Source organism: Meriones unguiculatus, chromosome 15 (genome assembly GCF_030254825.1).
Source record: "Meriones unguiculatus strain TT.TT164.6M chromosome 15, Bangor_MerUng_6.1, whole genome shotgun sequence".
Taxonomy (NCBI): Eukaryota; Metazoa; Chordata; class Mammalia; order Rodentia; family Muridae; genus Meriones; species Meriones unguiculatus.
In genome coordinates, this window is record NC_083362.1 from 77,827,561 (window position 1) to 77,854,778 (window position 27,218).

The 27,218-nt window shown below is 56.2% G+C and overlaps 1 protein-coding gene across 4 annotated transcripts; it reads left to right on the plus strand.

Annotated features, from left to right (window-relative positions):
* On the plus strand, positions 1-27,194 carry Gpc1 (glypican 1). Of its 4 annotated transcripts, none has more exons than XM_021632062.2 (9): positions 1-472; positions 20,407-20,565; positions 21,982-22,373; positions 23,035-23,200; positions 24,053-24,183; positions 24,298-24,417; positions 24,519-24,652; positions 24,896-25,071; positions 25,381-27,194. In XM_021632062.2, the coding sequence occupies exons 1-9, from the start codon at positions 307-309 to the stop codon at positions 25,611-25,613; spliced, it is 1,677 nt and encodes a 558-aa protein (XP_021487737.1). In that variant the 5' UTR covers positions 1-306; the 3' UTR covers positions 25,614-27,194. The 4 variants fall into 4 exon arrangements, with proteins under 4 accessions (XP_021487737.1, XP_060224860.1, XP_021487738.1 ...); XM_060368877.1 differs by lacking the exon at positions 1-472 and adding an exon at positions 15,768-15,912; XM_021632063.2 differs by lacking the exon at positions 1-472 and adding an exon at positions 15,801-15,935.
* The last annotated feature ends 24 nt before the right edge of the window (positions 27,195-27,218 follow it).

Genomic DNA, 27,218 nt, shown 5'->3' on the forward strand with positions numbered 1-27,218 from the left:
CCCTGCCCTTCTCCGTGGCCGCCGTGGGGCCGGGCGGGCGGCGGGGGAGGCGCCGAGCCGGGACTGCGCGTTCGCCCGCCGCGCTCTGGGCGGCCCGACTGAGCGGCCGGACCTCGCGCCTCGCGCCTCGCGTCCCGCGCCGCAGCCGCAGCCGGCTTTTGTTGTCTCCGCCTCCTCGGCCGCCGCCGCCTCTGGACCACGAGCCGCGCGCTGGGACCTTGGCTCTGCCCTTCGCAGACTAGGCTGAACGGGCCAGCCGGGACCGAGAGAGGCGCGCGCGGGCGGCCGGGAGCCGCGGGCCCCGCCATGGAGCTCCGGGCCCGAGGCTGGGGGCTGCTGTGCGCGGCCGCCGCGCTGTTCGCCTGCGCCCGCGGGGACCCCGCCAGCAAGAGCCGGAGCTGCAGCGAAGTCCGCCAGATCTACGGGGCCAAGGGCTTTAGTCTGAGCGATGTGCCCCAGGCAGAGATCTCGGGTGAGTAAGGGCGCTGCGTCCGGGGCCACCGGACCCCAGCACTTAAGAGGTCTGTCTTGGTCCCCTACCCGCGCCGCGGCTAGCCCCGGGCGCCGGGACTTGGAGTGGCCTCCTGCGCCTTAACTGGTCTGTACCCTGCGGCCCTCGCCTCCGAGCTCCGATCCGCTCTGTTGCTTCCCAGGCACGGCTCTCTGGAGTCCCTTCCCCACAGCGCTGTTCTGGCCCGGCTAGGGACAACCACTGGACCCCAGCGCGATGCGCTCCCTTTGGGCGTCTTCGACCCCCAGCCTGGCCCAGTGTGCTGGGGCGGGGAGGGGGCAACAGTCCCAGCTCCGGGACAGCGTGCCTGCCGCCCTTGCAGCAAAGCAAGCGGTAGCTTTGGGTCGCTCTGTTGGGAGGCAGATCCCGGTGGCCGCGAGCTGGGAACTTCTCTATGCGGACCTCTCCCACAGGCGTCAAGGGTTCTGCTTAAGAATTCACGCGGGTCCACAGCAGGAGCGGCCAAAGTGGGATTTGTAGGCAGATCCTGTCCTTCGAGCCTGGGTTCCAAGGAATTGTGAGGCCGCCGTGCGCTTCGGGCGACCCCAGGACTCGCGGGGATTCCTGCCCAGCAACTTGTGCCCGCCAGCGCCCCGACCCTGGCGCACTCGTGGTCGGACCGGCCGCCTGGAGCTGTGAGCCCAGCTGCAGGTGGTCGGCGTCTTGGATCCCGCCCAGGGGCCTTGTCATCTCTTTGTAAGAAGAGCGGCCCTCCTGGCGGCGGTCTCGGCCCTGCAGCTGCTGAGAGCAGCCCTTCCCCTCCCTTCCCTTCCCTGCCGCCTCAGGAGCTCTGGGAACCGAATCTTTATGAGCTTGGAGCGCCGATGCAATGTCCGAAGGACACCCCCCCCTCCAGCCCCAGGCTTTCCTGGATAAATGCGGCGCCAGGGGCCCTGGTGAGCAGGGAATTCCCATTGTAGGGTTCTTCTGCTACTGAGGGGGCTTGCAGGCTAGAGGCCAAACTCAACTGGTGCCACAGACACTCTGAATGAGGGAAGTAAGAGTATCGCCCAGAGGGGATGGCCTGTGGCCTTACCTTTTGTGGGAATGGTAGTAGGTAGCCAGGCCCTGGAACCCCTCTCTCTGGGGAGAGACAGAAGCCACAGACACCTTGCTTGGCCTGAGTCTCTTGACTATCTCCCCTTCAAATGCCCCCAGTACAGGCCTTTCTGTGCCTCTTTCTCTTCGGACAGCCCTGCCATTGTCAGGCCACCCCTGCACTTCTCTGGGCACTGTCCACCTGGGTGCCTGGCAGCACACGGTGTCCTGCTCGCGTTAACGTGCATGTGTAGAGCTTATACCCACACGCTCTTGTAGCTCTCTTAACCCTGCCAGACTCCAGCTCCCCACACATACCCGCCTGAGGCCTTCCAGCCTGCAGCCAGCTCCCCTCGGCATGGCCAGGCCTCCCCATCTTAACGCCTTCTTGAGCCTGTACCCACCCACAGCTACTGTGCCCATGTAGGCAGGGACTGGCAATGTAGGCAGTGGCAAGGGCACTGAGAGGGCAAAATAAAGAAACAGAGGTGTGTCACTTCCAGAGAAGCCCGTTCTCACTGTCCTGGGGTTGGGGGATGTGGGACGAGTAAGGATCTCAAGACAAGTGAAATGCTTTGATGTCTGTGATGGCCGTGGATACTGTCAGTCCAGCTGGGGTGTATGGGTCTCCTGCAGAATTACAGCAGTCTTCCAGTTCAGGATCACGCCACTTATTGACATGCAAGGCTGGGGCCTGTGTTCTTCCACCATCCCTATCGGTGCTCTACAGAGCTAGTGTCACACTGCCCTGGAGCCCCTTGAGCGGCATATCACAGCCCTTAGAGTGGGAGAGTACCTACAAGCCCCAGGGCACTGGAGAGAGTATTAGCACGTGGACTGAGGGAAACAGCGTGACCTCCCAGGATAGCAGCAGCCCAAGGGGCAGCCAAGCTCAGGGTCCTGTCTGGTTCTATGCCACCAGACCTGGATTCCAAGGACCAGGCGCCCTCTGGTGGCCCCTAATGGCACGGTCCTCTCTGCAGCTCTAATTCCTAGTGATCCCTTTCGTACAGTCCCCTGTCTGGAGTTCCAAAGAAGGCTCTCTTCTAAGGAGTATGGGAACCCCTGAGAAGATAGGTGCCTGCTGAGGTTCTGCAGGAGTTGTGGGGGCTGGGCATCAGAAGAACTTAGAACTGTCAAGCTTCTGGGCCACTGAGTAACCATGTTCCTGCCTGCAGTCAGGGTAGGCACCTCATACCAAAACCCCAGGTTGAGTATCCACTAAGCCCCAGCAGCACTCCAGTTCTCTATGTGGGCTCTAGCCTTCTGTACAATAGTTCTAAATGTGAGGTCCCAGGCCTGAGTGCCCTTCCCACCTCTTAGAAAGAGTTGTCTGACTTTCTCCAGAACCCAACAGAATCCTTGAGATCTGTGGCTCTCAGAAGTCACTGGCATTCCCCACCCTGGACCAAAAGTTTCTGTGGGCCCTATTCTTCCCAGGGAGAGATGCCCCCTGTATTGCTCAGCATGAAGCCCAAGGTGGTCCTAACTACTCCTCACTACCCTGGGGTGGTGCTAGGAGCTAGAATTTCATCATCCCTGGCACAACGGCCGGGTTTCTGTGTGCCCAAGGGAGCTGTGTTCCAGCAGGGCCATCTGTGTGATGCAATGGCCCAGGTCCTTGCTGTAGCACTAGGCTCTCCTGCTGGACAGGCCATCCTGCTTCTCCGTGGAAACTTCCTCTCTCAGGCTCCAGAGGCTTTCTGTAGAGTCAGCACATGCTGCACAGGTGATGGTGTCCATCATCTGAGAGTGTTCGTAGTGAACTGGACTCCAAAGAGGCATTTTTACAACTCCCTCGTGAGCACTTGGGGTCCATGTGAAACCACTGGACAGAAGAGGACAAGGCCCAAAACGCCATATACCTTCCTTAGAGCACTGTCTGGCTGATCCCAAAGCCTGAGCTGGCATCTGTACCTCAGGGAAGCCAGAGCAGACCTCCTTGTCCAGATTCTGTGCTCTGGAAGCTTCATGGCATCTCAGCTTGGAGACCTCAAGTAGGATTTTGCCACGCAAGCCTGGTGGTCCTCACAGCGGCTCTCTGTACTCTGGCTCTGTGCCCTCGGCTTCTTCTTGGGGCATAAAGTAATTCTAATGGATACTGCACAGAGCAGAATGGCTCTTCCCAGGCTCAAGGCACATAACGCAGGTGACCTAGAGTTTGCACAGTGATCTCCCGGCCTCACTTCTGGTCAGCCAAGGACAGACCCTCAGATTGTCGGTGACTGGGAAAGGCAAGCTTATCTTCGTGGGGGGGGTGGATTTCAGGGTCTTTCCTATGTCAGAACCTAGGCTGAAACACCTCCCTGAACTTAGAACCTCTGTCCAGCCCTGACCTAACCTGGCTGTAGGCATGGTCATCTGGTGTAGGATGCTGCCCACATGCTGTAGTGGCTTCAAGCTGTTGCCTCCTACCCAAACCCAAGCACCTTGCTCTGTCCTGATGGCAGCCTTTCTTGGTGGCGTTTGAGAGCAGGCCCGGGCAGGCGCCTGATTGCTTCAATCCTCCAGCATGGCAGTGCTGAGGCACAGTCCCCTGGTTGATATGGTTGGTCCTCTCTTCACTGGGCTCAGCTCCACCCTGTCACCATGAAAAGGCTTTTGTTCTGGGTAGGACGAGGGTGCCTAGATCTCTTAGTTGTTCTTCAGCAGCACCTCCATGGCAACCAAGGCATCTCTTAAGTGAGGGGAACACACTACCACTCCATTGTATGACAAGAATCCTTGGTGACCCCTTAGAAACCAGCTAACCTCACCTCCTTTTCTGCCTCTGCCCTCAGCATACTTTTCACCCCGGCCTCTCCTTGCCCTGTCACGTGACCCCTGCCTCCTAGGCCAGTCCCTCCTGTGCTCACCCAGGGCCACCCTGCCACTGGTGCCCTCGTTCCTTGACAGGCATATACACTCCTGCTTTGAATCTCACCTGAGCAGGTCTTAGGTCCATTCACGTGGTGAAAACTCTAAGTTCTTCTTATTTGCAATGTAGGGGACCAGCGCTGGAATTTGTCAGCATTTTCATTTCCCAGAGCCACAGTACCAAAGCACAGCAAACAGGAAGACATGTCTCTGCAGACATTTAGCTCATTTGCTTCATGGTTTGGGGTACTGGGAGGTGAGACCAGGCCCCGGGCAGAGACTTCCCTTCCTGTAGCTGTAGGAGACCACGAGCCCAGCCACTCCCAGCATCCTGAGATTTGCTGGTGTCCCTGGCGTGTAAGCCCACACCTTCACCTTTGCAAAGCTCCCATATCTCTAGCTCTAAACTTCTTAGAAAGACACCAGTTGTGTTTGGGTTAGAGCCCTCTCGTATGCTCTTAATAGTGTCTACAGAGACCTCACACACTAATGAAATTGCATTCTTGAGTTTGGGTGCGAGAGTCATACTTGCACATACAAGTTTTGGGAACTCAGCGATGACACCATGGTATCTACATCTCATTCTCGGCACTTGTTCGGCATGTTCTGTCCGGCTGCAGAAACCCTGGGCTCTCTGTTTCAGAGTCACACCTCTCCCGCCTGCTCCTTGCCCTTCCCACATGGGTCATGGTTCTCTTGTTGATATTATAGGCCTGACAGTGCTCTGTCAGTGGCCAGAACTGTAACTGCTAGCCACATCTCTGTGGTATGTCACAGAATCAGAGTGGTCGGGCAATGAGGTCATAGCCTGAAGACCCCTGGCTGGTATCCAGTGGCACCAGTTTACCTCAGACAGGCCACTTGTGAGCGGAAGAATCAAGCCAGCTGGGAGGCTCAGGCCTTAGACAGCTTCTGGGAGGAAAGTAAAGGAGCAAGGAGTGAGACAGACTGGGTCTGGTGGAGAGCCCCACAGCACGCCAAGCAGGCTGCCTCCCCCGGGGCGAGGGCCAGCCAAACAGGCCGCTGCTCACTTGTACAGAATGCTCCCTAGATTCTGAGGACTTGGCTAGGTGACAGGGTAGCCCCTGGGGGCTCTGTCAGTCTTGCTCCCTGGCCATCTGCCCAACCTCCCCCCAACCCCGGGAAGGACAAGGCCATGACAGAGGAAAACAGAAAGAGCAAGCCCTCTGTGAACTGAACCTAGAAGCCAGTGCCAAAAGGTCAGCCTGTTAGGTCTTCATGTGGCCATTACAGGTGGATGGCGTGAGCTCACTTGGCCCCTGGCCAAGGCAAGGGCTCAGAAAGGAAACCTTGCAAGATGCCTAGGAGGTAAATGCTCTTGAGCTCCTGGTACTGAGCCCTGCTTAGCATACACAGTCCCAGGCCTGCTACCCTAACTAGTTCCCATTTATACTCTGAGTAAGTGACAGCCCAGATTTGGCGATTGCCTGTTAGTACCAGCTGATGGTACTAACCTGGGCACTCACACTGCCTTATTTGAAGCACAGGAGACCTTCAGGTAGGCCTGTCTCATAGGTGCTGAAAATAGTGTCCAACCTGCAAGGGCGTGATACCATAGGGTGGAGATCTGGTTCTTAAGCCACAGACTCCCTGAGGTACAAGAAGGGGCAGAGAGCTAAGACAGCAGAGGCCAGCACTGGAAGGATCAGATTAGGAGGACATGGTACATATCCTCAGGGGCTAGGTGAGGACACATCATCTTGGCTAGCTGGCTGAGGAGACAGCGGTACAAGCTCGGCTGTTCCTCAGCTAGCCACACCCAAGTAGATTTCTTAAGGTCAGTGCTGGCCCTTCACTAGTCACAGATACCTGAGCCAAGCTGGCCTGCCTCCTCCTGAGGGACAGTAGAGAGCTGGCCAGACTGGAAGGCTCCCCTCTCCCCCCACCTTTAGTCCCTGAGTCAACACATTTAAGAGCTAATGATAAATTTAGTTGGGGCTTCCAGACCTTCCCAACTCCAGCGGTCCGGGGTCTCAGCCACACTCACCGGCCTATAGTTAAGATGGTGTGTTTGAGTTACGACACTACCAGATGTGGGATGGGAGGGTACCGATGAGGCCTTGAGGAGGTGCCTACCTCCCCGGAAGCTGTCCTGGCTTACTGCAGCCTCAGAAACACCTTCAGAGGGATTCCCAAACACCCAAGCCTGCTGTTGAGTATATCCCTGGCTGTGATCTGTGGGTGGCCCTCCCTCCTGATGTGTCTGGGGCATCTTCATTTGTCTGTGGCTACCTGTGGTCCCCATGGTGAACTGTGCTGACGTCTGAGTGTGTCCTCAAGTATCGTGGCCACAAGTGCCCACCAGAGGGGACTACAGGGAATACATCCCACCCACCTGTGACCATCTGCCAGTCGCTGGGGAGAAAGCTGATGTCACCTGCTGCCAGGGTTGGCTCAGGCGTTTACCCATCTGCAGTTGTCATGGAGCTCGGGACACACTGGACCACACAGTTCGCACTAAGGATGAAGCTCTTAGTGCGAAACTGTAATTCTTAGTAAGTCACCAAAATTCCTACTAATTCACCACTTCTAACCTCTGCCCCTCCCACATCTTGTTGTAACAGTACCCAGGACATCCTGATATCCTAGGACTCCAGGTTGGCACATCTCATCCAGCATGTGTGCATACAAGAGCTCTGAGCTGGTAGACACATGTCAGATGCCCTGGGCACACCCCTGCATGTGTGAGTTGATGCTCCAGGATCCGCTGCCTGGACCTTCAGCAGCGCACTGCTCGTAGCAGTTGTTGGGTGACGTGTTTAACGTGCTTCCTACCCCAGGAGTTGGTAGGATCTTCCACAAACACCAGCAGTACCAGGAGAAGCACTTGAGTGGGACGTAGGTCCACAAGTCATGGGGAACTTGGGGTGGGGAGAGGAAGTGGGGTTGGATCCGGAAGGCTAACAAATAGGCAGTGATCAGGGAAGTGCAAGCCAGAGGTCTTTACAGGAGCACAAGTGGAACTCAGGAGTTCAGGAATGTGGATGCAGAGACTGACTCCCAGCCAGGATGGAAGCAGGACCTGGGACTTGCCGCTTTTGTAGCAGAAAGCCCAGAATGTGGCACACCTACCACAAGTTGGAAACTCCAGTGGACATTAAACCAGCTACCAGGTCTCACCACATAGTGTGCTCATGGGGAAAGGTGACCGTAATATTCTGACAAATGTTTACCGCGTCTTCTGGGAAATAGAGGCTGGCTCCTCGGGTGAAAGAGAAGGCCTGAGTGTCCCACAGTCCTCTCATTTCCTGCTTCAGAAGTAAACTCAGTCCTGAGGAGCTGACAGCCTCCACCAGATGGCACTGGGGCCCAGAAAGGAGCCCAAGCCCAGCTGCATGGCAAGCCTGCCCAGGCAGGGCCAGTCTGTGACTAGGAGAGCCTGCCTCGGGGAGGGCTGGGCTGAGAAGTGAGTGTGATCACCAGTCTGAAGAGGTGTGGGAGGCTCACTAGGCCCTCTAAAACCCCCAGGGACACTGCTGGAACACCTGCTGGGTGCTGGGTGGTGTTGTTGGGGCTGAGACACGGCAGCAGACACAGCGCTCTCCAGGCTGTGCAGCTGATAGGATCAGCGGAGGCAGGCGGGTGTCAGTTTCCCTCTGAGCAGGGCCTTCATTGGCCCACAAGTAAATGTTGCTCAGGTCATTTGAAGGTATTAAAAGTACAGGGTTGTGGGAGTTCAGGGAGACTGCCATGAGGGCTCAGCAGATAAGAGTGTTTGCTGCATGAGATCCCCAAAACCTATGTAAAAGTGGAAGGAGAGAACTTCCTGCACAAAGTTGCCCTCTGACCTCTGTGAGCACACTGCACATGTACACGTTACATGGACACACACACTATAATAGTAAGTGCAAGGAGGGCTGTAAGTGTGGCCTAGCACATTCAAGGTCCTGGGTTTTGTCCCCAGGACCATGAGAAAAAGCATGTGCTGGAAAATGAGGAGGGCGTGGGAGTGTCAGCACTGAGACTGACAGCCACACACCTGCCCAGGTGCCCAACCCTAGGCTGCACCGGACAGGCCCAGGGCTCCCAGAGTACTGTCCTCCTGTGCAGCCCTGGCTTTCTCTTGGCATACAATCAAGCTCATCCAGTCGCAGTATGAAGGTCGCAGCCTTCTGTGTTACCTTGTGGGACTCCCACCTTGGACTGGGTGGGCACTTAGAGCTTTTCATTAACCAGAGGAGCCGGCCTATTTCCCACAAAACTCACCAGGATTTATAGCCAAAGCCAAGAATTTTGGAGTAGCAAAGTCTAGCCTGCTATGAGAGAACCAGAGAAGCCGTGCAGAAGGGACTGGAAGAAGCCACATGAGCAAGCCTTCAACAGGGTGGGAGGTTGGGGTGGGGATCACCCACTGTTACAACTGAAACTCCTGGCAAGAGCCTGCCATTGGTGACTAGCCTGGAAGGGACAGGTTTCCCTGAACATGGAGCCTCAGAGAAGGGTCTAGTCATAGGAATAGGGGCTAGATGGGGCAAGAAGGATGGGTATATTAGCAACTTTGTTGCCGCTGCAACAAAATAACAAGGCAATTTAAAGAACTTACTTTGGTTTACAGTTCAAAGGTGTATTCCAGGAGGATAGAAAGACACAGTGGGAGGAGCTTGAGGCAGCTGGTCACATTGTATCCACCGTGAAGAAGCAGGTAGTAAATGGCTGATGCTCAGCCTGCTTTCTCCTTTTCAGGTTGTTTACTGGCAGCCCTGGGGATCTGCCTTAGGTTGTTGCTGTGATTAAATGCATGAAACAACTTGGGAAGGAAAGGCTGTTTTGAATTACAACCCCCAGGTCACTCTTGCAGAGATTAGTCAGGGCAGGAACCTGGAGGCAGGAGCTAAGGCAGAGGCCATGGAGGGGTGCTGCTTACTGGCTTGCTCCTCAAGGCTTACTCAGTTTAGGAGTGACATCACCCACAATGAGCTAGACCCTCCCACATCAGTCACTAATTAAGGCATGACTCTAGGCTGTTCTTATGGAAGTATTTTCTGAACTGAGGTTCCTTTTTCCCAAATGACTTACTCGTATCAGGATGACATAAAATGAGGCAGAACAGGATCAGCCTGTGTGTGCTAGACAAGTGTTCTATGGCTGAGCTACACCTCCCTTTTTATTCAAAGACTGCGGCGCAGGAGATGGCACAACACAGGTCGGGTGGGTCTTCATACTTCAACCCCATCCAGAAACGCTGGCAGACATGTCCAGAAGTTTATCTTCTACATGATTCTAAATCCTGTCAAAGTGCTATATTAACCAACACGGGTGTGGTTACACCAGTGGCTGAGAATGCCGTGGCCTGTCTCCAAAGCAGGGGAGGGCTGGAAGTCAGCTCTGTGAACCCAGGGTAGGGTGCCTAACTTAGCCTGTGTCTCCTTGGAGTATAGATCTCTGAGCTACCCTGGAAGACACGGTCCATTCTGGGTGTCGGGATACAGCCAAGTTCTGTTCCCAGGCCTCCAAGCTTCTGTTTGGCAGAGTGGACAGTCTGGGGTCAGTGTGATAACATCTGAGCCATGCCGAGTGAAGACAGGAGGAAGGCTTGTGGATGGGAGCTCTTTGGCTGTTTGTGCTGTGTGCAATGGCACAGTGACACTGGGCTCTGAAGGAATGTTTGGCTGGGCCATTGGAGAAAGCCACACCCTTGGCTGAGAACCACTTCTTAAGGAAAGTGACCTACTCAGTGGCCATTATCCTAGAACCGAGAAACATCCTCTCAGAATCCAAGGCTGGTCTGTTGGACCTCACTAATCCGTACGGGCTCAAGGGCCAGCTCTGTACTCACTTGGCTGTGTGACTGAGGGTGGACCACAGTGCCTCTGTGTGTGTGTGTGCCCCCTTCAGAAGAGCCCCTGGGGAACAGGGATGTGTCCCTCACAGTGCTGTTTCCTCCAGGCAGGCTGTGAGTGAGAGAACCTCAGTAAAGAGAGAAGGCCAGCATCTAGGGAGGCTGAGGAGCCACAGAGAAGGGAGGTCCCCACAGCAGAAGAGAGACCCTAGCCAGCATCCCACAGTGCCCCTTCCTGAAGCTGTGTCAGCCGCTCAGCCACTGCTCACTGGTCCTGTCATACAAAGCCAGGGGTGGCAAGGAGGCCAGTGTCCCCAGGGTACAGCAGTGGTGGAGACAGGGCTGTGTGGATGGCAGGCAGCAATCACTCTCAAGGCCACTGTGGGAAAGCAGGAACTGACTTAGGGAGAAAGCCAAGGAGAGGGGACTGGGAATACACAGGTCCAGCTTCTTACCAGGCCTGTGCAGGCAGCAGCCAGCAATGAGAGCTTCTCTTTCCTGGATCCCCACGGCCTTGACACAGTGCAGTTGCTCCCTTGGGGAAGTGCTGGCTCCCTCTTTCAACTGTATACCTCCAGGGGTCCAAGCCGCCTGCCCCATACAGAGCTGTGTCGTCGGATCCCTGTGTCCCTCTGCCTGCTAGCAATCACTGCAAGAACCTAAGCCTGAGTGCATACAAAGTGGGGCCAAGACACCACCTCAGAAGAGAGCTATGTGAGCATCCCTGAGAACTGAGTTGAGGAGGCAAGGAGTGGTCCCATGACGCCACCTGCCCCTAGAGCCCAAAGGAGCTTTGAGGCTTGGGGACCATGCAAATGACAAAGACAAAACTCTGCTGGGTAGGAGTCCCAGGAGTGCTTGCTGAGGCTGGGAGGGGGCTTTATGGAATGGATTCTGAGTTTGTCACTAGTAACAGGAAAGGTGGCCCTCCAACAGGCTCTTGCCAGCAGCCTGGGGCCTCATTCTCAGAAAGGCTGGCCAGGACCAGACAGAAACTTTGCTGACCAGTGCCATGGTGACATCTGGCTCCAGCAAGGCCGACTGAGCCCTGGTTTTGCAAATAAGGGTTCATCTCAACTATGTCCTTGGGACTGCTGCTGAGCTAAATGAGAGCCCCAGAGGTCTCTCAACACCAGCCAAGCCTGAGCCAGGGGAACGAGCCCAGCATTGGCCCAGGATCTGATGTGGCTGAGTCACTTCACGCTAGGAACCTCTCTCGTCCCCTCTGAACTGTGTGCTTGTGGGTGGATGTCCATCGTTGACAGTGACTTCATTTAGGCCACACCCCATGTCTTAGGGTTTCTATTGCTGCAAAGAAACTCCAGGACCTACAAGCAAGTTAGAGAGGAAAGGGTTTATTCTGCTTATGTCGTTGTTCATTGAAGGAAGTCAGGCAGGGACTCACGCAGGGCAGGGCCTGGAGGCAGGAGCTGATGCAGAGGCCATGGAGGTGCTGCTTACTGCCTTGCTCCCTCATGGCTTTGCTCAGCCTGCTTTCTTACACAACCAGGACCACCAGCCCAGGGGTGGCCCCATCCACAATGGGCCCTCTCCCAGTGATCACTAATTAAGAAAATGCTTTACAGCTGGATCTCATGGAGGCATTTCTCATTTCTCAATTGAGGTGCCCTCCTTTTTGGTGACTGGCTTGTGTCAAGTTGACATAAAACTAGCCAGTGCACCCACCAAGGACTGCAAGACACAGCTGTGAAAAGGAAACCCAGCCAGTGGGTAGACAGTGCCTGGCTTCCCAGCATGGTGTGTTATTAACCGCTAAACCTCTGTCCCCATTAAACACTAACCCCCTCTGCTGGTTTTATTTTGTTGCTGTTATAAAAACACCCTAATGGGAAGCAACTTAGGGAAGGAATGCGTTTGTTTGACTTCTATGTCCAGTCTGTCATGGCAGGGAAATCAGAAGCAGGAAACTGAGACACCTGAACACAGCACATACACAGTAACAGCTGAGAAGAGCAAAGGCACCGTGCTGACGTCTTGTTTGCTGCCTAGTAGCTTTCTCCACTCTGTCCCAGGTCAGGTCTAGCCTGGGGGTGGTGCTGCCTACAGTGGACTGGCTCCCACAGGAGAACACGGTCTGTCTGGTTCCTCACTACTGGATCCCACAGGAGAACACGGTCTAGCTGGTTCCTCACTACTGGATCCCACAGGAGAACACGGTCCAGCTGGTTCCTCACTAGGGCTCTCTTCCAGGGTGATCCTAGATCGTGTCAGGTTGAAGGTCAAAACGAGCTGACGCGCTCTCCCTTCCTCCCCCACGTCTCACATGCACAGTTTCAGTCCCTGTCTCTACGGTTTTGACAGCCGTAGGGACGGCACTTGGCTTCTTTCACTGAGTATGATATCCATCTTACAGCATGTCAGAGTTCCTTTTTTGAGGCAGAACAATATTCCATTTTATAGTTACAGTTTATCCATTCGAACATCTGTTTTTACCTTTTGGGTCTGTGCATACTGTGTCTGTTTGATACAAACACATATTTGCCCTTTCAATCCTTTTGAGCCAATTTTTATATGAAAAATGAATGAATTGTTTATCTGGGACTCATGTGTAACTGGTGGAGGGGTGACATCTCTCAGAAGTAAGAGCACTTGCTGCCAAGCTGGTGACCTGAGATGATCCACCTAATGGAAAGGAGAGAACAGGCTCCTGCAAGTTATCCTCCGACCACGCATACTCTGTGGCACACACATACAAATGCATGTAAAAATAAAGTGTAACAGGCACCCTAGTTCCCTGCCCCCTGCTCTGATTGTGCTTGTGGGGAAGGGTAGGACCCACAGCTGAAAGCCACTGGCATGCCATGGCTGGGCAAACAGGTGCTGTCTAGGCACCAGCCTAGGGTAGCCATCCAAACCATGCAGCCCAGCCCAGGGTAGCCGTCCAGACCACGCAGCCCAGCCCAGGGTAGCCGTCCAGACCGCCACCTCTTAGCAGGGCATGTTGACTCCTGCTGTAGTCTTTGACTTCTGCCCGGGAATTCCCCTGAGATGGGAATCTAGGGATGCCAGCACTGCTTACATGGCCATTCCCAGCCAGAGACCTTGGGCATGTGGATTTGGCTGGCTGTATGCCGCCGGTCAGATGGGAAGTGATCTAACCAGGAACCTTGTGTGCTGAATGACCCGCCTCTTGTACCTGCTTGGAGGAAGAAGGTGTGTGTTAGTTTATGGCAGTAGCCTTGTTCCAGAAATGTCTGCACTGGGCAAAAGTGCTCCTACCTCTAGTATTTATACATGCTTTAACATGAGAGCTGACATGGCTGCTGGGGGGAGGTGAAAAAAAGGAAGTGGAGCTTCCTGGGAAGGGGGGACGGTGAGCAGGCCTTGCAGGAAGGTGTGGGATGGTCCAGAAGGAGAGCTACCAAGCCAGTAGGAACAGCTGGGCTGGCAACCAGTGGCCCTGTGTTTTTGTCCTGGACTCCATCCTGGTTATGACGTCTCTTTACCACTTCTGCCAGTTTGGTCCTTACAGGGTTGAGGTGGAGCCTGTACTATGTGCCTTTATTCCATGTGGACACATCTGAGGAAGCAGGACCAGTTTGTCCTCTAGGTCTCCTCAGCTGCCCTGTGGCCCAGAAGTGGGCTGGTGGTCTATCTAAATGAGAAGACAGTGTGGAGCCCAGGGGGGCTGGCATGAACCTCTGTTTCATGTACATCCCACTGGAATCCCCGCCTTACCTGGGGACGGACTGCTCAGGAAGGCAGGGCTGCAGTTCACTGAGTTGGCAAAGCAGCACTGAAAGCTCTGAGTGGGATTTCCCCTGCAGCCAAGTCATAAGGCGGGGTCTTGGTAGACATAAATGCAGGGTCCTCCTCATCTCTAATGTGTCCAAGAACACAGCATAAGCTATGGACACTGGGCCAAAACCTTTTGCCACAGTGGGACCTTTTTCCATATGAGGCACCCCTACCCAGCATTCACTGGTTAGATGGCCTGGGTGGAGAGTAGGCAGTTTAGAAGGCAGCCATTTGAGTCTCAGGGTAGAGCCCTTTCTTTGGAGAGTCTTCCAAAAGCCCTTGGTTGAACAGCTGCTCACCCAGCAGATTCCTGTGTCCGCAGCAGTGTGACTAGGAAGGCTGACGGGACCTATACAGTTCAGGGAGGAAGTGTGAGTAGGTGGTTTTCCCCAAGTGCAATCAAAGGCTGGAAAGGGGAGATGATCGGCAGGAGGGCCAGGGACCGTAGAGTGGCATGGGAGGAGTTTGGGGCTAGTTTGGCCGAGAGAAGCATCTCAGGGAACTAGAGGCAGGGGCTATGGAGAAGGGTCCTTGGGGCAAGGGGTATTAGGACTGGGAGACTATGGTGACCTTTGAGTGCCCAGAAAACAGTGGAGAGCTGGTGTTCTGCTGGAGAGGAACCCCCTCAATGCAGTTAGCTATCCCTCTCAGGAGGGAAGTCACCATCCATGGCCATCTCTAGCTACCCCTAGTTCCCCATGAGTATCTACCCTGCTAAGGCCATGAGCCAGAGCATCCACTGCACCCCACCCCAGCCAGGGGCTGGTAGAAGAGGCCTGATCCACAGGTCCTCAGAAATGGAGGACAACACCGCAGGCCTGGACGGGGGAAGGCGTCCACAGCCGCCTACTGTTTCCAGGGAGATGAGGCTGAGGTACACCAGTGAAGGCTCCTACTGCGGGAGATGCACTCATCCCGGGGCCTCCTTCAGTTGTGTGCGCCAGGGAGACTCCTGCTGCCCTGGGCTGCAAAGCACGCCGTGCTGGCGCCCCAGCCTCATCCTGGCCTTTTCCTGCCGAGTCCTGCTGCTCTGGCCACTTCACCGGCACCGGGAATCACACTTGCCATCTGGAGTACGTCCCCAGCTGGGGACACCACCGCTGGAGCAGCCATCCAGGAAGGGGGTTCTAAGGCCAGGAGGGTGTCTCCTGGCCCGTGCCAGGCTAAGTCTGCTAGCCACCATCACCGTTCCTGTCTGCATCCCCCTCCCCACATTTTCACCTCTCATCTTCAGCCCCATTCTCCCACAGCCGTACCCCACCACCACCACAGCCTCTCTGTGTCGCATCCCCTTCCCATCAAAGAGCTTGGTCACCAGCACTGATTTCCACTCATGTCTCTCCCGCTCCCATCCCCATCTCCCTGAAGTTGTCCTGCACCATCCTGGCTACCCCTCCCTAACCCTGTCCCTCCCTTTGCACCCCTACTGGCTGCCGCAGCACCCATCCTGCAGCAAGCCCCCTTTCTCTGCTGAACCCATCCCCCTCTCCGTGCCCCAACCCCCCACGGCAGCCTTAGAGCACCCTTTCCTCCCTGTCTGCCGCGCCCACTGCGGCAAGCCCCTACCCCGCCAATCACATCTCCCTCCTTCTCCTCCCTCCATCTCCTGCTTGCCGCAGCCCCCTCCAAGTCCCCCCTCTGCCTGCCGCAGAGCTCAGAACTCCGCACCAGCCGCGCCCACTGCACCAGCGCCCCCTCCTCACTGCGCTGCCAGAGCAGGCGCCGCCAGCATCTGCAGATCCTGCTTGCTGGCTCCAGCTGCACAGAACCATCCCTGTTGCGGAGGAGGCAGCGGTGGGAGCTGCAGGTGTCGCCCAGGCTTTTGTTCGCCTGGGCCTGGCCTGATGCTGGAGAGGCAGCTGGCAGGAACCCTAGCCTGTCTGGAGATGACCCTCCCATGGAGCCCATAGGCGTGCCAGCAGCCGATGCCCCCCAATTAGGGGTCCCCGTGCGTGATGGAGGCTCTTCTTGGTGATGTTGTCATTTGGGTGAAATGGAGACAGGGGCTTGGGGGTCGTGAAGGCATCCAGGAGGGTGGGAAGGATGGGGAGTGAAGGGGGAGGGCTGTGCTTGGTGCTTCATCAATTTCAGAGATGGGGTTGAAATGTCCTCCTGCAGGTGTGACCCTCAGGACTAGACAGGTTTGTTGGGGACATGGGGCAGGCAATAGTGAAGTCCCCTGGAGCCTGGGCAGTGAGTGGTCCCTCGGAAAGCTGGGCCATTTTCTCTTGGCTTTTTGCCACCACCAATCTGTCACACGCTGGAGACCCTCCACCTCTAGGACTGGAAAGAACCAGAAGCAGGGGGATGGTTTGCTTCCCCCATCAGTCAGCAGAAAGACCTGCTCCAGGAGCCAGCAGCTGGGTGGGGAAGAAGGCGGCCTGTGCGGCTCTCGTAGCTGTGCCTACTCTGGTGCCGAGAGCTATCCTCTGTACATTCCTTCACTGCCCGAGCCATGCAGGCTGTTGGAGTGTTTTAGGGGTGGTGAGGGAAGCAGGCTTTTCAGTTCTGTGAGCACAGGAAGCTTCTGGAGGGATGGGCTTGGGGGGAGGGGGTGTGGCATGACTCTGCAGTCTCTTGAGAATGGGTTTCGGAGCACTGGGTCCCTGAGGTGTCAGGGGAGGCCAGGTCAGAGAGGTGTGTGGGTAGCATCCGAAATGCCCTCAGGATGCTGGACTCGACTAAAGCCCTGGGGTGACTGCCAATGGCCAAGAGGGATGCTGTCTCTGTCAGGGAGGAGCAGACTCTGCAGCTGTCAGCAGGTGGCAGGCGGGTGTGACCCTGAAAGGCAGAATGCCACAGGCTGCTGTCTGCTCTGGAGAATAGTGGGGGAGGTGGGGTGCAGGCAGCCCGATCTGGGAGGAGGTATATAAGAGGTTGCTGCCCACGGGTTTGCTGCGACAGGATGCCATGCTGGATGTCACAAGAATCAGGAGCCTTGGAATCTGGGTAGGAGGCTTTGGGTTTGGGGCAAGGCTTAGTAAAAGGGGTAGGGTGAGGGAAACTGGCCATGAGTAAACAACCCCTTCCCCAAATAAAGCCTACGAACCCCAGGGGAGGACAGTGCCCGAAAAACCAATGATGGAGAGAGCTGGAAAAATGAAATCAACTCTGGTTGATAGAGATGGGTGGGATCAATGGGGACAACACTACAGTTCCCACCCACCTTCAGAGCTGAGAAAGAGGAAGCTGCTGGCGGGCTTACCCCGTTAGAGTGGAAAATTACCTTTCCCCAGCGACTGAACTGAGAGAAGGTGCTTCTCTGGAAGTGTGGAAGCCTTGCAGAGCCAGCCTTTGCTGCTCTGATGTTGAACACCTACAGTTTGACCTGCAGTTCCTGTCTAGGGCTCAGCGGGCAGCAGAGAAGCCTCCTGTCTTTGACCCTCAACAAGCAGTTCTGCCCTGCATGGGCTTCCGGGCAGCCTGGCCCAGCCTGCCCGGGGCCCTCAGGCCGGTGCCGGGCTCTGGCTCCGTGTCTTCACTCCCGTGTTTGTCCGAGGAGGGAGGGAGGGACGGGGGCGGTGCTGGGGCAACTGGAACAGCACAGGTCACCGGGCTGGCTGGGTGAGGTGGCCAGGCAGAGCCAGAGGGCTGCAGGGGAAGCCATTGGATGGGACGCGTTAATAGTGGCTGGCTGGTAACGAGTCTCCCGAGTCCCACTCATCCAGAGCCTGCAATGGAGAGTGGGGCAAGTGCCTGTTTCTTGAGTGTGTGTCCTTACTTAACTTCTTCCTGTTTCAGCTTCGTTCTCCTGTCTGTATGGGGAGGGGTCATAACTGGGTCCACCAAGATGGAGGAGGATATCAGGAGAGAGGGAACAGCGGAAGGGTCCAGCAAGGACGTGCCCAACTCTATCCTGCCAGTGTATCCTCACATTTTCTACCTGAAATCTTCGGCCTGCCACCCATGCCTTTGCTCTGAGTACTGCTGTCACAGCTGAGCCCAAGATGTCTCCTGAACCCCATACTGACACCTGCAGCCTCCGTCCTTAGGACTGTTCCCACCCAGCTCACTGCTGGAGTCAGGGACTGATGATCCTCTACAATGCTTCCCAGGATCCCTCCTCAGGTTGTAGTCACCCTGTAAGTCCCCCTACTCAGAGAAAGGCATGGCCTGTATCACCTCAGCACAGCAGACCATGAGCTGGAGCAGAGCCAACGGCAGGTCCTATGCTTAGCCCTGTGCCTATTGGGCAGGTGGCCTCCTTACTGACGGATAACCTGTGCTCACCCCTCCCTGCTGTAAAAGGAAGGGATTGGAACAGATGCAGGCCAGCGGAAAGGTCCCAGGCGTGCAGCTCCCACATGTCTGGACCCCACCCAGCCCCTCTTGAGGTTGGGTGCTTGATAACATGATGGCTCCCAGGATCTACAACTCCTGTAAGGGGCAGGTACCCTGGGCAGGAGGAGGAGGCAGAGGACACAAGGTAGGGGAGCAGGGGGGGGAGGGCCAGTAAGCATGTGCCTCCCATCTCTGACCCTTTTTTCTGGACTCTCCCAAGCACCCTTGAATCAGAATACAATTCCTTCTATTCTTCTACCAACTGTCAGCCACTGCCCTACTCTGGTGGGCCTCTGGGGACCCTGAGACCAGATGGGACTCAGCCAAAACTCCCCACAGGGTTCTGGATGAAGCACAGCTCCCCTACCTCAGTAAGCAGGAAGGGGGGCATCACAGTCAAGCCTAAAGCCTGAGAGAGCAGAGCTAGAGGTTGTTCTGCTGCAGGAGGGTGGGGAGTTAGAAAACGGATGGAGAGCTATCACCTATCCAGGCCCTTCTTGCCCTCTGGTGCCCCCTAACACCTCCCACCCCCCAACACCTCCATCTCCAGGCAGGCTCCAGGCACCAGGGGATATGTTTCTTCCATGTCAGGTCAAAGTCACAGAGGCCACACACAGGCCCACCCTGAAGCACAGGAGACAAGGATGTGATCATGTCTCTTAAGGATAAATGCAACCTCAGAATCATCCCTTAAGCTGGGATCTCCACTTTCATCTGGCTTCAGGTGGGCGAGGAGTCACAGAAACCTGGCCTCTGCCCCCAACACCACAATCACATCCTGTGGTACTTTCCAGCCCGCACATACTTCTTGACATGCTGTCCACTTCCCTCTTGCTCCCCTCAGGGGCCACTCCTGATGGCAGCTCTCAGCATGACATCCTTGAATCCTTTTCTCATCCCTCTCCTACCTTTCCATCAAGGCTAAGGCAAGACTATTTTTGGCACCCAGGGGCCAGCCCTTGCACCTACTCTAGGCTCTGGAAACTGCATCTCACTGGCTTTCTGGTGTAAGCCCTACAGTTATAACATCAAGGTCAGCATGCCAGGCTAAGGGAAGCTTCTAGAATCCCTGCTGACACTTCCCTCTTCCCAGACCCTCCACCTAAGGCTGGGTCCCTAACTCGACCTCTCCTCTGTCTGACCCATCCAGTTTCTGTGGGGTCTGTCCCTTCAGAGACAACCATGTGACTGCGAAGAGGGAGTGGGGCAGACTGGGGTCAGGGGCAGTGGGTCTTGGGTAACTCGGTTCCACACTAGGACAAAGCCTAAACTCCAAACCTCAGGTCCCCTGGTGTCCCTGTATCCTCAGCAGAGGGTTAGCGCCTCCCACTGGAAGTTTCTTCTGATAGCAGGAGGCCCTGTTAGGTATGGAGGAGCTGAGTGTGCTGTAAGGGCTCCGTGCCGGACACTGCACGGCTGATTGTGGGGCCGGAGCAACCCCCTGTCTGTAAGTGGGAATCAGCATTGTCTTGAGTGGTGCTGCCACAGTGCCACCGGGAGTGGCACCTCCACACAGCAGCACGGGATAGATACTGGAGAGGGAAGCTTCAGCCAGAACACTGGGACCAGGGACATGTCTAGCGGGGTGAGAGCCTTAGGCCAGGATTGGGTGGCCTCTGTTTGGGACCCAGTGCCTGCACAGAGCGTGTTTTTCTTCACCCAGACTGGTACCCAGGGTCCTGCAGAGTGCTGTCACTGGCACTGCAGAACTGTCTTTACTGGGTACTCCACTGTCTATTGGCAGTCAGCTGTGGAGCGAGGTAGACTCTGAGACTGAGGGGCCAAGAAGAAGCTGGGTTCTGTCTTCCTCCCTTGAGCTGAGGCACCTGTCTGCCAGGTTTCAACCCAAGTCAGCAATCCATGCGGTGGCCGAGCTGTCTCTTTGGGAGCCCTGATATGGCTCTGCTTGTGTGCCTGAGATGGGGGGGATATGTCACACAGCCCTCCTGCTCTGAGGCTCAGCGCTTGATAACTCAAGAACGCCTGTGGTACTGCATCCCTGAATCTTATCCGAGGACCTGGAAGTCAGAGCCACGGGAGCCGACTTGCCCTACCTTGTCTCTCTCTCTGCCTTTGCAAAGGGCTCCTAAAGTGAGCTGAGCCATGTCTTGGGCAGTCAGAGGCCACATCCCCCCTCATGCCACTGGTTTCCATCCTACAGGTGAGCATCTGCGCATCTGCCACCAGGGCTACACCTGCTGCACCAGTGAGATGGAGGAGAACCTGGCCAACCAGAGCCGAGTGGAGCTGGAGACAGCTCTCCATGACAGCAGCCGGGCCCTGCAGGCCACACTGGCCACTCAGCTGCGTGGCATTGATGGTGAGTAGGGGCTGGAAGGTGGGGGCTGGTGGGTGGGGGTAGGACTCAGGGGCTAGGATTTGGATGTTTAATGTCAGTGCAGGGTTTTCCTCTTCTTGCCAAGCTTGAATGGAACGATGAACCCAAGTGTCAGAGCCCTAGGGAGAATGAGCCTGCCCTTAGAGAAGAGCTGCTGTTCTTGGGGTGCCTCTGTGTCACAAGTAGAGTGCCCCTGAGGACCTACAGAGGGCTGGCCTGTATCACCTGCATCTTCTGGGGTCCCTGTGGTAGGCCCACTATCCCAGCTACCAGCCCCTGGCCAGGGAGCTCAGGCTGAAGGCTGGAAGAGTGCAGGACCTGCCCTAAGGTGGCTGCCTCTTGGCCAGGGGTAGAAAGACTCCTCCTGTGTGCTTCCAGAGACCAGGTTAGCTATCTTTTAGCATCACTTTTTTATGAACCCCTCCTGCAGCCTCACTGTATATGTGCAAAGGACAGAAGCCCAAATGGCGACAGCATGTTTAACAGGGACTGTATGGTACTGTGGGGTTAGAAGAGTCCCCTAGGAAGTGTAAGCAAGGAGGTTCACTGTCTCCAAAAGGGATACAGGACCCAGGCAAGGCTGCCCCTGCGGGGGCGGGGGGGAGCTGGGAAAACAGAACTGTAAAGCTGCAGAGGGAAAGCAGCTGAGTCTGTCTAACACACAGCTAGCCCATAGTGTCAGGGTTTAGCAATTCCAGCAGGCATCCCAGGAAAACATCAGCTGGAAATATACAAGAGCCCCTAACCATTTTGCGTACTCTGATACTTGTTGCTAAGCCTTCCTTGGTTACTCGGTGTGGGAGGGTGGAACTGAGCAGTCACAGACCCTGAGTCTCACTTCCAAAGATGTCGAAACCAGGGGCTCCCTCCCAGGGATGTGAAGTGACACTTCCCTTAACCTTAGAATCTTCGGTACAAACTCACACATTTCCACCCTCACCAGAAAGTACCCATCTGGGGTGCTGGGGTGCTGGGGTACTGGGGTGCAGGGGGTGGGTTTGCTGGAGAGCAACAGAAAGAGGTGGGTTGCTCGGGGCAACTGAGAGCACTGGGGTGGTGAGAGACAGGGCAGTTAGCAGGCAAGCAAGGGTCACTTTGGTTCCTCTCCCACCACCTCCACTACAGTCCCTCCCAGGATCAGTGAATCTTAGCCTCTGATGGTTTCTAAGGCCCAACTCAGAAATGTCTTCTGGAGAGTCCACAGGGACCAATGACCTCAGAGAGGACCCTCCTGACTTCTGCACCCCTAGTGAGGAGAGAGGTCTCCAAGAGCCTGAGGAACCCCCCACAATGTGGTACCCAGCTTTTTGACCATATAAACAGGTTCCCTGCCAAGCCCATGAGTAGACTGACAGAGAAGAGCCCTCTCAAGCTGCCATGCCTCTCTTCTGTGCCCAGACCAGTTCCAGCGCCTGCTGAATGACTCAGAGCGCACCCTGCAGGATGCCTTCCCCGGGGCCTTTGGGGACCTGTACACGCAGAACACGCGGGCCTTCCGGGACCTGTATGCTGAGCTGCGCCTCTACTACCGCGGCGCCAACCTGCACCTGGAGGAGACGCTGGCGGAGTTCTGGGCGCGCCTGCTGGAGCGCCTCTTCAAGCAGCTGCACCCCCAGCTGCTGCTGCCTGACGACTACCTGGACTGCCTGGGCAAGCAGGCGGAGGCACTGCGGCCCTTTGGGGACGCCCCACGGGAACTGCGCCTGCGGGCCACCCGTGCTTTCGTGGCAGCACGCTCCTTCGTGCAGGGTCTGGGTGTGGCCAGCGATGTAGTCCGGAAGGTGGCTCAGGTACACATGCTGCCCAGCACTCCGAGCAGCCCCTTGGAAGTCCCCCACGCTATGGCCTAGGTGCTTGGTAAACCCCGCCTCCCCCACTCACACCTGTTCACTGAGCCTTCTGGCCCTGAGCTTCACAGCTAGAGCCTATTATCAGTTGCTCATAGTGGGTCTTCAGATGTGAGTCCATTCTAAGCCATCTGCTGTCCAGTCCTGTGTCCTTGGCCAAATGAAGCTGTGGGCAGGATGGAGAAGGCCATTGGACTTGCTGGGCTCAGGAAACAAGAAAATGATAGAGTTGGGCCTTGAGCAAGCTGAGGCCTCACAGGCAAGCATGGTAGCTCCCTGCATGGGGCAGCGCATGGCAGACCCCCCTGGGGAGGGCACCAGCTTTAAACTGCCCCCATCCTTAGCTAGGTGCAGTAGGTCACCTCCCGACCTCCAGGCCTCGGTTTCTTACCTGCAGTGAAGACTAGTTACAGCAGTCTCGTGGGACTGTGACACTGGAATGTGTACCTGAGGTGGCCTGAGCCAGGCAAAGCTCCTCGGCCAGTTAGAGCAGAGCCCAGACGCTCCTGCTTGCATCTGAGGCCCTTTACAGCAGGGCTCCTTCGGGACTAGCTTGTGACCAGGTGCATGAGGACTTCAGGCTCAGGCTGCTTTTATGCTCCAGGTACCTCTGGCCCCAGAATGTTCTCGGGCCATCATGAAGTTGGTCTACTGTGCCCACTGCCGGGGAGTCCCTGGGGCCCGGCCCTGCCCCGACTATTGTCGAAATGTGCTCAAAGGCTGCCTTGCCAACCAGGCTGACCTGGATGCTGAGTGGAGGAACCTCCTGGGTGAGCTTTACCCCCAGGCTGTCTGGCCTGCCCTTGGGAGCACCATACAGGGGTCCTGGAAGGCAGTAGTCCCTGGCATGAGCCAAATGAAAGGCTTGAGGGCCTGATCTGGGTGGAGTTTTGGGGTAGAGGGACAGATTTTCTTGTCCCAAGGCATGTGGTGGAATAGCTGCCTCAACTGCATGTACATACACTTAAAACACACGCAGTCTGGCATACCTGTATGCTGCACTCAGTGGGCCTGTGTGGTGTGCACAGGGTCTCCCTGCCAATCACAGGTGTACCTACATGTACACACACTGGCATACAGACACACTAACACGTATGAATCACTGTGTACATCTGTCGATATGGGGCAAGTTAGCACACATACATGTCAGCACTGGTACCTAGCTGGCAGGGGCGGGTTATATGCTGATCTTTCATCCAACAGATGTGTTGGCACTGTGGGCCAGTGTGTGCATGCCGTTACATCTGTGCTGCATGAAAGCATGCACATGCAGACACACGGTTCACGTGTCCAGGGCCTCATGCACACACACCAGCCTATGTGGGCACATGGTGGGCCAGAAGCTATTCATGCATGTTCAACCCCTGTATGAGCTAACATGGATGTATTTGGACATGACCTAGGTAAGATAACAGATGTTCAGGAAACCTATGTGCTGTGTGTGGGTATCCACTCTTAATGGGGTCTCTGAGCTGCACAGGCATGTTAAGCTCATACAGTCTGAATGTGAGCTCACCTGACCCTCTGCTGACCAGTACCTCTGACTGGTACTGTCCAGACCATGTGTCATGCACGTGATGTATGTATGTATGTATGTGCATATGTATTAACAACTCTGCCAGACTCCATGGTGCTCATCACTGACAAGTTCTGGGGCCCGTCGGGTGCGGAGAATGTTATTGGCAGTGTGCACATGTGGCTGGCGGAGGCCATCAACGCCCTCCAGGACAACAAGGACACGCTCACAGCCAAGGTGTGTGAGGGCTCGGGCCCACCATGGGCACTGGAGGGTCCATTGCAGATATGGTCCTACCTGGGCCAGAGAAACCCTGCCATCCTGCCCAGACCCCCTTTGGTATCTCCCCAGGTCATCCAGGGCTGTGGAAACCCCAAAGTCAATCCCCATGGATCTGGGCCTGAGGAGAAGCGTCGCCGTGGAAAACTGGCACTGCAAGAGAAGACCCCCACAGGTACTCTGGAGAAGCTGGTAAGTTCAACCATCTCAGTGGCCACAGCGTATCTATGTGGGAGTGGACAAAGGCAGGCTTTGTCCCCAGGCTTCTCACTGGTCTGACTGCCATCCAACAGGTCTCGGAGGCCAAGGCCCAGCTCCGAGACATTCAGGACTTCTGGATCAGCCTCCCAGGGACACTGTGCAGTGAGAAGATGGCCATGAGCTCTGCCAGTGATGACCGCTGCTGGAATGGAATGTCCAAGGGCCGGTAGGTGCTCACCGCTGGCCACCTCTTCATGAATGTCCTAGAGCATGGGAAGCTGACTAGAGGGTCACACACCTACACCAGCTCCTAGCATCAAGCATATACCCCATACCATGGTGCCTGCATGGGTTACCAATGCATTAAGGTTCACTGGCTCTCAGGGCATCGTAGGGGTGCCATGTGCTATGCTTGGGCGCCTTTGCCAGAGCTAATGCAATGAACTGTGCTCTGACTGCCCCGTTGCAGGTACCTACCTGAGGTGATGGGTGACGGACTGGCCAACCAGATCAACAACCCTGAAGTGGAAGTGGACATCACCAAGCCTGACATGACCATCCGGCAGCAAATCATGCAGCTCAAGATCATGACCAACCGTTTACGAGGCGCCTATGGTGGCAACGATGTGGACTTCCAGGATGCCAGTGAGGCTCACTGGGGCTAGGGTGGGCTGGGGAGGGATCTACCCGGCTCAGAAGAAGGGTACAAGGCCTCTCCAGACTCCTATGCCAGGGGTTTGCCCTCTGCACTCTGCCCTCATGGGTGCCGTAATGGCCTCATGTCCTTGTAGCACAGTTGAAGGCCAGCCAGGATGTCTGGCTATCATGGAGCAGGTGGGACTTGCGGGAGGCAGACCCAGGGAGTTCGGGTGCAGCAGGCCTTAGACTCCCGGTGTCGCCCAGCACTCAGGTGCCCAGGTAGGAGGAGCCACTGCAGCCTTCTGTCCTCCCCAGGTGATGATGGCAGTGGCTCGGGCAGTGGTGGTGGATGCCCAGACGACACCTGTGGCCGGAGGGTTGGCAAGAAGAGCTCCAGCTCCCGGACCCCCTTGACCCATGCCCTCCCTGGCCTGTCAGAGCAGGAGGGGCAGAAGACCTCAGCCGCCAGCTGCCCAGAGCCCCACAGCTTCTTCTTGCTCTTCCTCTTCACCTTGGTCCTTGCAGCAGCCAGGCCCAGGTGGCGGTAACTGCCCCCTAGCCCCAAGGACTGTCTTGGCCAAAACATGCAACAGACAATATTTAATTCCCTTGGCCCTTGGGGCTGAGGGCAGGATAAGGAGACAGTAGCTCTGAGTGCTGGGGCAGGGTGCATGGGGTCCTGGCCTCCTGGGTCTGGCAGCGCCTGTCACCCTAGCTTTTAATTTTGTATCAGGTCAGCTGCAAGCCAGTGTCCCCAAAAGCCATGTATTTCAGGGACCTCAGGGGCACTTCTGGCTGCACACTCCTCCCTTCCCTTCCTGCACCACCCCAGAAGCTCATGAGGCCAGCCTGAAGGGCGGCTGTTAGCTACAACCCACCGGAGACCTCAAGTGAGCCTGTGCCTTCCTCTCCTGCCTCTTCCCACTGAGGACTCCCCACAAGACTCCGTGGGCCACAGACGTCAGAAATTTTGAGGCCCATCCCGCAGCTCCCCAGGAAGCCTGCGAGAGACGCCAGTATATCACTGTCCAGGCTCTGGCAGGGCCTTCATGATTTGCATGATACCTTCTGCTCAGAAGCAGCTCTGCAGCCAGGATACACACACACACACACAGAGATCAAGACCCTGTGTCACTGTGGAGCTCAGTGAATGTGGTCCTCAGAGAAGACCCACTGTGGGGTTCCCCTAGTGTGATGTAGGTGAGGCGGCAGCTGGCATGGCCACACTAGGCTCAACTCTGCCACACGGCTTGAGAGTATGCTCTGACCCCTCACATGGGCTCACAAAGACTGGCCTTGGGGGTCTACATGAGGAACCTCACTTCAGGAGACTAGCCAGCCACATCTAGCCCCTCTCTCACTTAGAAAGGTCACTTGGCCATGGGGATGCTGGGTGGCTAGTGAAACTTCAGCTCAGGGTCAGTGGGACCTGGCACTGCAGGTCAGGAAGATGTCTGGGGCCCTTCCTGACCCAGCCAGCTCTGTAGGAGCTGGAGGAGCATTGGCAGTCAAGGGCTTTTACAGACATGCACATTCAGACCCTCAGTGTCCTTGTCCACTGAGTGCTGCATCCCAGTCTTCCTTGACAGCACTGGAGAGGTCCAGGCACCACTTGGGTCCTGGTATCCTCCTGTGGCCTTGAAATCTGGGGGCACCTGGCTTACCATGGCTGTCAAGGCTCCTTCTTCCCTTCCAGGGCCTTGGGGATGCTGAGCTGCTATAGCCAAGAAGACAGTGGTCCTGATATGCAGAAGGCCTGGAAAAGGCTGCTTACTGCTTTTTTTGCTTTTTGTCACTGGGTTAAGGAGTCTACTGCCCAGTGAACCGAGGTCTGCCCAGTAGTCAGGTCCCAGGATGGGCATTCTCTGCGTTTGTTGGGCCCATGTCCTGAGCACACCCACCCTGCCACAGCCCTGCTAGTGCCACTCGGGCAGGGACGACCGGAGGCAGACCTGGGCTCTGGGATGTGAGTGCCTAGGTGTCGGGACAGCGGCACTTATGCTGCACGGGGCAGCCAGGATAGTGGCCAAGCTACTGTGTCCTTCCTCCATAGGCTCCCTGTCACTTGGTGCCAGTGGGTAACGTGTGTTCTTTGAGTCCTTGTATGAATTAAAGGCTGGAGACCTTCAGTGGATGTGACCTTCTGTAACCGT